This window comes from Penicillium waksmanii (assembly GCF_028829765.1).
Source record: "Penicillium waksmanii strain IBT 27052 chromosome Unknown utg000009l:1.0-4314994.0:1.0-4318279.0, whole genome shotgun sequence".
In the NCBI taxonomy this organism is placed as follows: Eukaryota; Fungi; Ascomycota; class Eurotiomycetes; order Eurotiales; family Aspergillaceae; genus Penicillium; species Penicillium waksmanii.
Window position 1 is genome coordinate 2,367,985 of NW_026643255.1, and position 11,060 is coordinate 2,379,044.

General features: G+C 45.6%; 3 protein-coding genes across 3 annotated transcripts; all 3 read left to right on the forward strand.

Annotated features, from left to right (window-relative positions):
* Positions 1-428: 428 nt before the first annotated feature.
* On the forward strand, positions 429-740 carry N7481_011235 (uncharacterized protein; the record flags this gene model as incomplete). Its single annotated transcript, XM_057270454.1, has 1 exon — positions 429-740. The coding sequence occupies one exon, from the start codon at positions 429-431 to the stop codon at positions 738-740; it is 312 nt and encodes a 103-aa protein (XP_057117628.1).
* Positions 741-1,848: 1,108 nt separating this feature from the next.
* On the forward strand, positions 1,849-3,102 carry N7481_011236 (uncharacterized protein; the record flags this gene model as incomplete). The annotated part of the gene is made up of 3 exons (XM_057270455.1): positions 1,849-2,091; positions 2,243-2,896; positions 2,959-3,102. 3 exons carry the CDS (start codon positions 1,849-1,851, stop codon positions 3,100-3,102), a joined length of 1,041 nt encoding a protein of 346 aa, XP_057117629.1.
* A 3,400-nt stretch (positions 3,103-6,502) lies between these two features.
* N7481_011237 (uncharacterized protein) lies at positions 6,503-6,949 on the forward strand (the record flags this gene model as incomplete). Its single annotated transcript, XM_057270456.1, has 1 exon — positions 6,503-6,949. One exon carries the CDS (start codon positions 6,503-6,505, stop codon positions 6,947-6,949), a length of 447 nt encoding a protein of 148 aa, XP_057117630.1.
* Positions 6,950-11,060: the final 4,111 nt, after the last annotated feature.

The following is an 11,060-nucleotide window of genomic DNA, read 5'->3' on the forward strand; positions in this document are numbered from 1 at the left end:
AGAACAGATAAGGTTTATCTCTAAAGTAAGAAAGATTTAGATATAAATTAGAGATATTTTAATTTAGGTTAGTTCTAGAACTATACTCAAACAACAGTCAGATAAAGTTCAAAGCTTGATAAGATTTTGAATAAAAGTACAAAGCAGCCAAAGGCAGCCGCTGATGAACTGATACAATTTCTTGACGGTAGTATGTTAAACGAACTCACTTTTATACAGCATTAACTAATTAAAGATATAATTGACATTGAGCGTCTTGCGTTCTGGGGAGAAAATCAAGGCCGCTTTCGGCGATTGCAGCTCTTGCGCGATATGTCCTCTCAGTTCCAGCAACAGGTGCTGGTGTTGAATGATTATTTAACACTGCTCGAGATATCTGTCATTATCGACGAGGGAGGATAGAATTTAAAATAATTCAAGAGCTAATGATGTTCCTTTATACTTTCAGATTTGAACTTAAAGAGAAGGAGTTTCAGCGGCTCGAGAAATTCTTCTCTCAAGAAGAGATTAAAGCGGCAAAGGAAGAGAAGGGCAAAAGGCTTGATGAGGGTGAAGTGAAACCAATCAGTGATACTGAGGAATCAAATAATGAATTGAATAATAAAATAGTGACAAAAGTGGCTCCTTTTCCTACTATCGAGGATCACACTGAGCCCAACTTGCCAGATAACAACACCCAGCTACGGGCTTCAGAACAGAAGCGTAAGAGTCGAGAGGATAACGCCTTTGAGTATCATTAATCAATGATAAATACTTAATCTATATCTCTTGAATTTAGGCTATGATCATATTCCTAATTGCGTCAATATTTCCTTTCAGAAGGGGAGATGTTAAGGAAATACTCAATATTACGGCCAGAAATCGCATAAATTATGCATTCAGGGAATCTAGGCATTTTTGTACTATTTGTGGCCCAACTGGGGACCCAGGGCCCATTATGGGCCAAAGGGACCAACCCAAGGCTCAATCCATCCGTGGCTTGGGCAAGGTTGGTCCTGGGCCGACGTGGGCTCTGTTGAAGCCTACTCAGATTAGCCTCTTGCTATCTGAGAAGACGGCGTGAACGAGTCTGGTGTTCACACTCTGGTAATAAATGCATCTATAGTTTGTACGGCGAAGGTGACGTGACCAGAGAGGAGTTGCTGAAGCTGGCGAGCGATCTTCCGAAGCTCAGCGCGGTAATTTTCATCCGATGGATCAAGGTATTCATCTAAAGTAACCAGCCCTCCACGTATAGTCTCACCCCCAGCTAGTCTCTTGACAAGCTCATAATAAAGTGGCCACAACTGAAGGTACTTTTGGCAAGCTAGGTCTTCAGTCTGCTAATTGCAGATGATGGGAGTTTTTGTGAAGCAGTTTTGAATCGTCTTATACTTGGCATCAGTTCTCCATACTGTTGCAAGTCAGCGAAGCGTAAGGTTCAGATGACCGGGGAGGGGGGGGGCTTTCTATGAAACCCTGCATTATTATTGGTCAATGATTTGATTATGTCAAGGCAAAAATACCACCGTACAGGGACTAAACTGTGTGTGCGCACTTTTTGGTCTAATGGCAGGTGGGCAGGTGTTATAACTGGCTATAACCTCATCAAAATCCTGTTTTGGCGCATTTCCACTAATTTGCACCAATTTCCCCGGGACTCCCAAAGAGGAAGCCGAAACGGATAGATAGAGTTCCATGTGGGTCAACACCAAAATCGACCCACAGTGACGCTTCCTTGGTTCTTTCATCTGGGTGCCATTGCTTTTACCTGCGTGTTCGGCGGTGTCGAATGCTCTTTTATAAAATTTCTATTTCCTGTCACGCCATTACAACCTCAGTGATCGTGAGGCTCGGGAATCTGCAAGGATGTCTGACAAACCGATCTTCGTGGCTGTTCACCCTCGAGCATGCTCTACGGCGTTCGAGCGCGTGTTTATGACTCAGCACGATACTATCACATGTTTCCATGAACCATTTGGCGACGCTTTCTACTACGGTCCAGAGAGACTTTCTGCTAGATATGCAGATGAACAGGTACGGTTTAGAAGCGGATTCAACGAGTCTACCTACGGCTCAGTCCTGGAAGGCATCAAGCACGAAGCTTCAAAGGTATGGTCCTCGACCCCACAAAGACACCCTGCCTGAATTACGGCTCTGGAACGATCAGATATTTGCATGAAATGTCGCAAACCCCACGATGATACACTCATAACCGCATTCCTGCGTTCGCATAAAGGAAGCTTTGCTGACTCATTTACAGGGAAAGCGAGTCTTCATCAAAGACATCGATTACTACCTATTTGCGCCCGACCAGAAGCCGACTAGTATCGCACCATCCTTACAAAATGTCTTCAATGGCCATATCGGAGACGCAGCAACCAATGGCAATGGAGAAAAGAAACAGAGCAAATACCCAATCTTGGCCGAGTCTGGCAATCCCACGGTGATGCCGCATGAGATTCAGGAACAGTTCCATTTCGCATTTCTCATTCGCGATCCGCATTATAGCGTGCCGTCCTACTACCGGTGTTGTATACCACCTCTACACGATATCACAAAGTTCTACTACGATCCTCTTGAGTCCGGTTATGGCGAGCTCCGACGTCATTTCGATTATCTGAGGTATACCGGTTTGGTCGGGCCGCGGATAGCAATGCGGCCCGACTTGAACGGCCCAGATGCCGAAGGAGACTTGACAATCCATGAGATATGCGTTGTCGACGCGGATGACATGTTGGAAGCACCGGCAGCGACCATCGAGGCATTTTGTAAGAGCGTAGGCTTACAGTATGATCCAGGAATGTTGCAGTGGGACAGAGAAGTCGACCATGAGGTGGCGAGGGGCAAGTTTGAAAAATGGCGCGGCTTCCATGATGATGCACTCGAATCCAAGGGTCTCACAGCGAGGACTTGTGTAAGCTGAAATTGTTTGCTTTGGAAAAACATCGAAAAAAATTCTAACTGATGAAATTACAGAAACGCGCTCCGAAATCCGAGGAGGAATTTGATTCAGATTGGCGAGCGAAGTATGGCGAAGAGGCAGCCGCTCTGATTCGCAAAACGGTTGACCAGAATATGTCTGACTATCTGTATCTGAAGCAATTCGCTATGCGTGTCTAGAGATTAATTTTCATAATTATTCGTGAAGCATACTCAGGGTTGCGCATCCAGCTTTCGCCATAGTGAACTCGAGACCCGGGCTATGATTTTGATTCAATATTTTGTCAAACTTGAGCAAACCAAAACACGTACGTGGTTAGCGAGAATGAGGTCACCGAGTTGCATCAGTGTCTCGGACCCTATCCCATGGGGGCAACTCGGATGGGCCCCATTCGAGTTAATTAGGGTTTGTTAAGCATGGGGAAAAAAGTGAAGACAAGGTCCATTCGAATTAACCTTCACACCCCCCCCCCCAATCGAGTATACATAATAGGGTTGTAGGTTCCTCAAAATTAAGTATGTTGTAAGTCAGAATAGGTTTAATTATCCAGCTAAATTTAAGCCCAATCAGATTATATTAAGTATTGTTTTTCATGGTTTAAAAGTAGTGCGATTTTTTGATAGGGTAACCACCACCTGCCGACCGTGACCAGTCACCACCATCATCGGTAGCCAACCACCACATACAATTTAGCAACAGAATTTGTTTTTTTGTTTTGAATTTTCAGGGGTAGATTCAGAGTTCCCCCATTATCATCCCATTTGATTTTAAGCCCGATCCCAGGACATTGAGGCTGTACCATTCCCCAGTATGTACATCATCAACCGTCGATATATTTTTATATATCGACAATAGTCTACGAATATAATGTCTACGACATTTTTTATGTCGATACCGATTTCTGGGTGTTGATTTGCCAGAAATGCCAATATACGGTACAACCAGGATATGTCAACGCCTATATAATCAGTACTATTCATCGCATCCCTACTATATAGGCGCAGCGTATTTAAAACACGTTCCAGGGGTGGGATCACATCGATCAGCAGCCCCAGGTAGATAGTTAGCCCTGCCTCTTAGAGTATATTTAGATTTGTATTATTCTCTATTTTTAGTTATATAAAATAGAAAAATAGATATAGATTAATTTAGTATTACTCTCATAATTAATTAATAAACTAAACAAAAACTTATAAAAAAAGCAATATATTGATAATAGTAGATAGAACTAAATAATAATGAACAACTATCTCTTGGCGAAATCGACTTACTGCTCTAGCTCAATAACCAGAGGTCCTACGGGCTTCTAGATACATTTATTTGATCTATTGCATCGGTAGCTGTATTTTGATATAGGGTTTCCCTAGTCAAGATAGCAGCTGTTGGTGTAGCACTGCCGGATGCTGATTCTATATATCCCGACCGGCGAAAAATAATAAAAATTTTATGCGCCTGCAATAGCAGAATTAGACGAATATACTAATTCTACTATAACCCCTACCACTAAGCCTCTCTTAATAGAGGAGATTACTAAGGGGGCCTACAAGGCTCTTAAATATATCTGATAGAATAAGCTAAACTTCCTCTTAGACTAGTTTATTATCAGATTTATTACCTCTATTAAGTAATTTACTATCAGCGCCTAGTAGGGTACTAATAACCCCGCTATCCTAAAAATACAGTAAGTAATCAAGAAGATTATAGCTGTTACCGAGGGAATAAGCTCTAAAATTACTAAAATTAAATCTACTATATCCTCCTCCTCTTTCTTCTCCTTCTCTATTATACCTATATAGGTAGCTATAAGACTATACGTCTTACTAGGCTCAGGGAAGTAATGGTAGATCAGATTATCCAATAAGAAGCTGTTGGTTGGTAATAGATAGGATGATTGATGTATTGCATGGATGTGTATCTCATTAGAATTGCAGGAGATTGAGATGCTATTTATCCCTGATGTTTAGCAGGCCTCAGGCCACCATTATTAGTAATTATAATGGTCACACGACAATAAGTCGTCATAATGTATTAATCATGATTAGCATCGAATAGTAATTGATTATATGGGTTGCCATAGTTAGCACCATAGTTAATTATGTAGGTGGCAGAGTCAATTATGTAGGTGGCAGATGGCCAGAGTTGCCACAGCATCCAGATAGTTTGCCACTATCGATCAGGTTCCATGAGGTTCCATTAGGCTCAATAGGCTATTGCTATATATTCAGAGACTTTTACTTTATTATTAAATCAGTATTAAATTAATAGTAATTTAGAGGTATATTCTTTATATACCTAAGACTTTAGGACTTTTACTTTATAGTTAAATTAGTATTAGATAGATAGTAATTTAGGGATATATTCCTTATATACCTAGGACCTCTAGGGCTTTATAGATAATTTCATAATTACTAATTAAATCAGAAGATTATTATATATAAAGGGCTATAGCGATAATTATTTAATTAGGGCTAGGCCTGTATACTGTTTATAATAATCTTAAAGAAGAGTTGTCTATATAAGCTTTTACCTTATTTTCCTGTAGGAAAAGGTTATATAACACTATATAATATCTCCTCAGGCCTGGTCCGTTATACCAGAACCTACTTAACCCAGGCCTAACCCAACCCAACCTAACCTAAAATAGGTTTTAGGTCTAATTCTATAACCTATGAATGGGTAATAGGTTATAGATGATAACCCAAAACCTATTTGGGTACCCAGTGGGCACCTATTTTGGTATAAATTGTTACGCACTCGCTAACTGGTCGCACTATTAGTGTTTGGACAGTTGGTAGAACTCACTTTTGTTATTCAGTAGAATAACGATTTGCGCTGAGAGGGCTGGATTCGGCCTCTCAAGAGCAAACACCAATAAAGCCTTAAGTATCGACTCGCAACCGTACCGTTGCTATGCTAAGCCTTACACGGGCTCGGGTCTTGTTGAGTAACTTCGAAGGGTGTGCCAGGTAGGGCGCCAAGTAGGTCAGTCCGATGAGCTCCCCGTACTTGTGTGGGTTTGTCACTTGTGTGAAACTAGAAGAGTAATCCGAAAGGTACGTCACAGTAACTTAGATTGATTGATCGCGGAGAACTAAATACATGTGCGTGGACGAGCGTCCCTATATACCTAATCCTCCGTGGTGTGGTATGTTGGAGGGTATGTCTGGTGGTATACCAGAATCGACCCTCCCATCTACCCGTTGGTATACCCACTGGTATACCCAAGGTCACGTGGTCTTACCGGGTACTTGTACTTCTGGCGTAAAGTTGGTGACGGTAGAAAGAACGCTTGTTCTTGCGTCGCGCTAGCCGTCTCGTGGTTTAGTGCAGTATTGTTTGACACGGCGAATCAGAGGCTGATTCTGGCCGTTGGTCACGTGATCCGGTTCTGCGTTCTTTTCCTAGGAACGGTTGGCTCTCGGTGGCCCATCTGTAGGTCGCGGCCCCTCGTGTCGCAGGGTCCGTAACATCATCTCCCCCTCTCCTTGGTTCTCGTCCTCGAGAATCCCTTATAACCGCTCACCCCCCTCAGGTAAGTGTCGGTCCCTTTGATTTTTAATTTTCCCGTCATGGTTCACCATGCCTAAACCCGCTGTTCAAAAACCGAAACGTAACAAGTACGCTGACAACAATCGTCTTGCCCTTAGAATCGAACAGTCTGGTCGCCCCACGTCATCCCCTTGTGATTATTGCCTGGTTCGCGGCAAGTGTTGCATTATGAGTCCTTATGCGAACAGTAAGAAGTGTTCTACCTGCGCCCGTCGAGGCCAGGTGTGCGAACGGAGCTTCCATACCGACAAGGAGTGGGATGACCTGCAGCGGGAGGAGCAGAAGGTGTCGGCGGACCTCACGGAGGCCCAAAAGCAATTTCTTCAGTATTCCCAAAAGATGAACGAAGCGATGGCGAAGATACTTCGCTTGCAAAAGCATCAACAATTTCTTAAAGATCGTGGTGGTCGGATGTTGGATCACGACTCGGTAGTGTCGGATCGTCTCAACGAGGACGATCCTCCTTCTTCTTGCTGAACTGTCCGAGTTCGACCGTTTGGCCGAGCAGCAAGAGATTCGTCAGTTGGCCGCTACGTCAGACTCGAGTCTGACGAGGTTGGTGGCGTCGATGGACCAGATGCCGGATGCTTTCTGGGCCGTCCCGGACGTCTCTTCCCTTGATGGTGTTTTTGGCCAGTCTCCTGGTGGAACCGTTGAACCAGCTGGCGGCAGTCCGTCAGGTTCTCGGTAGGCTCCCATGTGTTTTCCGAGGTATCGTACCCCTTCCATTTTACCAGGTAGTGAGGTTTTCCGCTGACGCGTTTCATGTTTAGAATTTCCTCTACTTCATATTCGTTTTCGTTTTCCTCCTCTATTTCCACATTTGTAGCGAGTTCAGCGTTTTCTGGTGCGGTTTCGAGTAACGAGATATGAAATGTTGCATGGATGCGTCGCATGCTGTCTGGTAGCTTCAAGCGATAATTGACCGGTCCTGTTTTTTCTTCAATCTCGAAAGGTCCCAGTTTTAGGTGGTCGAGCTTCGAGCTCGGTCGCTTGGTTTTGATGTTCCGACGTAGGAGGTACACTTTCTCCCCCTTTTTGAAGTCTGGTCCCTTCTGGCGGGATTTGTCGTGGTAGTGTTTCATCCGTAGGTTGAAAAATTCGATATCTCTAGCTAACTGGAGGTGCAGTTGCTTGAGTTGTGAAGCTAGTAGTCTTGATGACTCTGCTTCTGTCTTTTTTCCGATTGCTTCGCCAACGATCGAGGGATTGTACCCACAGTTTGCGAAGAATGGTGTTTCCTTAGTGGTTGTGTGCATACTGTTGTTGTACGCGAATTGTGCCAGTGGCAACAGTCCTGCCCAGTCATCTTGCTGGTAGTTCACGTAGTGCCTTAGGTACTGTTCCAAGGTCTGGTTGGTTCTTTCCGTTTGGCCATTCGTTCGTGGGTGATAGGCGGTGGAGAGTCTATGCTCAATGCCTACCATATCCGCGAATGATTGCCACATCTTGCTCGTGAAGAGCTTGTCTCTGTCTGATGTTATCTTCTGGGGTGTTCCGTGGTTGGCGAATATGTATCTGAATAACAGGAAAGCCATGGTGTTTGCGTCGATGGTTTCTGTTGTTGGTATCATATATGAATATTTCGTCAATCGGTCCACCACTACCATAATCATGTCGTGCCCGTCTGATTTGGGTAGTTTGGTAATGAAGTCGAGCGTAATCCATTCCCATGGTCGTGTTGGTACTTCCGAGTTCTGTAACTCGCCATATGGAGTGTGTCGCGATGGCTTGTTTCGTTGACAGGTGTCGCATTGCTTGATATATCTTATCACTTTCTTGCGCATGCTTGGGATGTAGTAGTTCCTCGAAAGGAGTTCCGTTGTCTTTTCTTCTCCCATGTGACCGTGCGCTGGGTCGTCGTGGTGTCGTTGTATCGCTTCGTCTTGAAGTCGTCGTGGGACGTAGATCAATCCGTGGATGTAGATCAACCCGTTGTCATTTTTGATGTATTCCCCATCCATTTCTTTCTCCATGATTGGATCGTCGGTGAGGCTGCTCTTCAGTCTTTCCATCCAACCATCGTTTTTGATTTCGCTGGTGGCGGCCAAAATCTGGTGATTGTACACTAGGTGACCGTCTCCATTTTCCTTGAGTATGGCCGGAACGGCTTCCTTGACCCCTATCGCGTAGTCGGGTCTTCTGCTGAGCGCGTCCGCCTGGCTGTTGGCTGTGCCTGGGCAATGTTCGATCCTGTAATCGTATCTTGCCAAGGTTTCTGCCCATCGTGCTTGTCGTCTTGTCAATTCTTTCGTGCTGGTAAAGAATGTGAGGTTCTTGTGGTCCGATTTCACAAGAACCTGGTGGCTTGCCCCTTCCAGGTATGCTCTCCAGATCTTGAGTGCTGACACTATGGCTAGCAGTTCCTTATCGTGGATGTCATAGTTGATTTCTGCGGGTATCATTTTCCTGGACCAGAACGCAACTGGTCGTGGTTTCCCGTCATCCCCTGGTTGGGTAAGTCGTGCGCCGAGTGCATAGTCAGATGCATCGGTTTCCACCGTGTATGGTTTGCTTGGATCTGCAGGTGCAAGTATTGTTCGCTCGACGAACAACTTCTTGAGGGCGTTGAACGAATTTTCTGATTGGTCGTCCCAGACCCACTTTTGATCTTTCTTTGTTAGTTTATTGAGGTCCACCGCAACTTTTCCGAACCCATCAATTGAACGTCGGTAGTAGTTGCATAACCCTAGAAACTGTTGAACTTCTTTCACATTTTTGGGTGTTGGCCAATCCAGAATGCTCCTGACTTTGTCTTCTTGCATGCCGAATCCTTTATTGCTGATCACGTATCCTAGGAAATCCGTTTCCTTAACGTGGAATTCGCACTTTTTGAGTTTGAGTGTGACTTTAGCTTCTCTGAGTTTTTGCAGTACTTTCTTGTTGTGTTGCACGTGGTCTTCCATGGTTTTGGAGAACACCAAGATGTCGTCTAAGTATGCCATCACGAAGATGTCAAGGTATTCTTCCAATACACTGAAAATGAAACGTTGGAATGCTGCGGGCGCATTCGTGAGTCCAAACGGCATGACCGTATACTCAAAATGCCCGTATTTTGTTCTGAACGCCGTTTTCCACTCATCGCCTTCCTTAATCCTGAGGCGATTGTATGCGTTGGTGATGTCGTATTTGGTGAAGTAAACACTTCCCTGAATGCGATCCTGCATCTCTTGGATGAGAGGCAACGGGTGTCGATCTTTGATGGTAATCTCATTCAGATGCCGATAGTCCACACAAAGTCGAAGGCTTCCGTCCTTCTTGTCCACAAAGATGATTGGATATCCAGCCGATGATGATGACTTCTGGATGTATCCCTTCTTGAGGTTTTCTTCGATGTACCCCTTCAAGGTTTCTGATTCCAACGGTGATAATTGGTAGATTGGCCTGAAGGTTGGCTCCTTGCCCTCCTTGATCCTAATCTCATGGTCAAACGGACCATGCTCCGGGAGTACACCATCTGCTGGTGCCTCAAACACATCCCGGTACTCGGAGTACTCCTCAGGTATCTGTGTTTCTTCCCCTGTTGCACAGAGGGCTCGTCGTGATTCGTGGTGAATCATGATGTAGTCTCGTAGTTCGTCATCCGACATGTCTGGACGCTGTTCCGTCGTCGCGAGGACGTCCACATCCATGATTCTACCTGATGCCCTGCCTCTGGGCCGCTGACTCCGTTTAGGTTCGTCCTCGTACGGGTCGCGATAGGTACCTGCCGTCCCGGGGCTAGGCCCTTCAATGCTCGGTGGTTCTCTTCCAGTCCATCTGGTTTCTGTCTGCTTGCATTTGCAGTGGTCGAAGTGGATTTCGTCCATTCGCCAATCGATCCTTGGGCTATGCTGGCGTAGCCATGGAATACCAAGCACCACGTCGTATCCTCCTAATCCCGTAATGTCGAAGCATATGGGTTCGAGGTGGTTGCCAACAATCATGTCGATCCATTCTGTGTGGTGTGTGATCCCTTCGCTGAGTTTCTCCCCGTTAAGCCCGACGAGAGGAGTGGCGCGGGCCTTCCTGATGGTCGGCACTCTGCCGGTTGAAGCGAAGCTCGAATCCATGAAGTTTCCTGCAGCTCCTGAGTCGATCATGACTCGTGCACTGATCTCATTCCCCCCGTGGAAGGTGATCAGTGCTTCTGCCTTCATGTGTTTCCCCCACGCCGTCGCTGCGAGTTGTTGTCTCCACTCTGGGCGTTGCAATCGCTGCGGCGGTTTAGGTTCGATTCCCCCATGGTCCAGTTTGCCTTGCATATGCGTTCTGCAGTCGTAGTCGTAGCATCCAATCGCGGCTCTTAGGTCATGATCTGGGTGTCGTGCGTATCCGATGCAGGCGCAATTCTCCCTGTGGCACGGGCATGTTCCTTCCGTGCTGATGGCGTACGGCGCCGTTTCGTCGTCGTCTGATTCGTCAAAAAGGATCCTGCGAGGGTCCCCTGGGGCCATGCCGCCAGTTTCGTAGACTTGTCGTAGTTCCCGCTCCTCTTGGTAGCTCATCCAGTATCCCTCTGGTGGGGTCTCTGGGATTTCCTGTATTTCTTCCTCAGGCAAGGTTGTCCAATGTCGTAGGAGCTCCTTAACCGTTTCTGGAAGTTCTT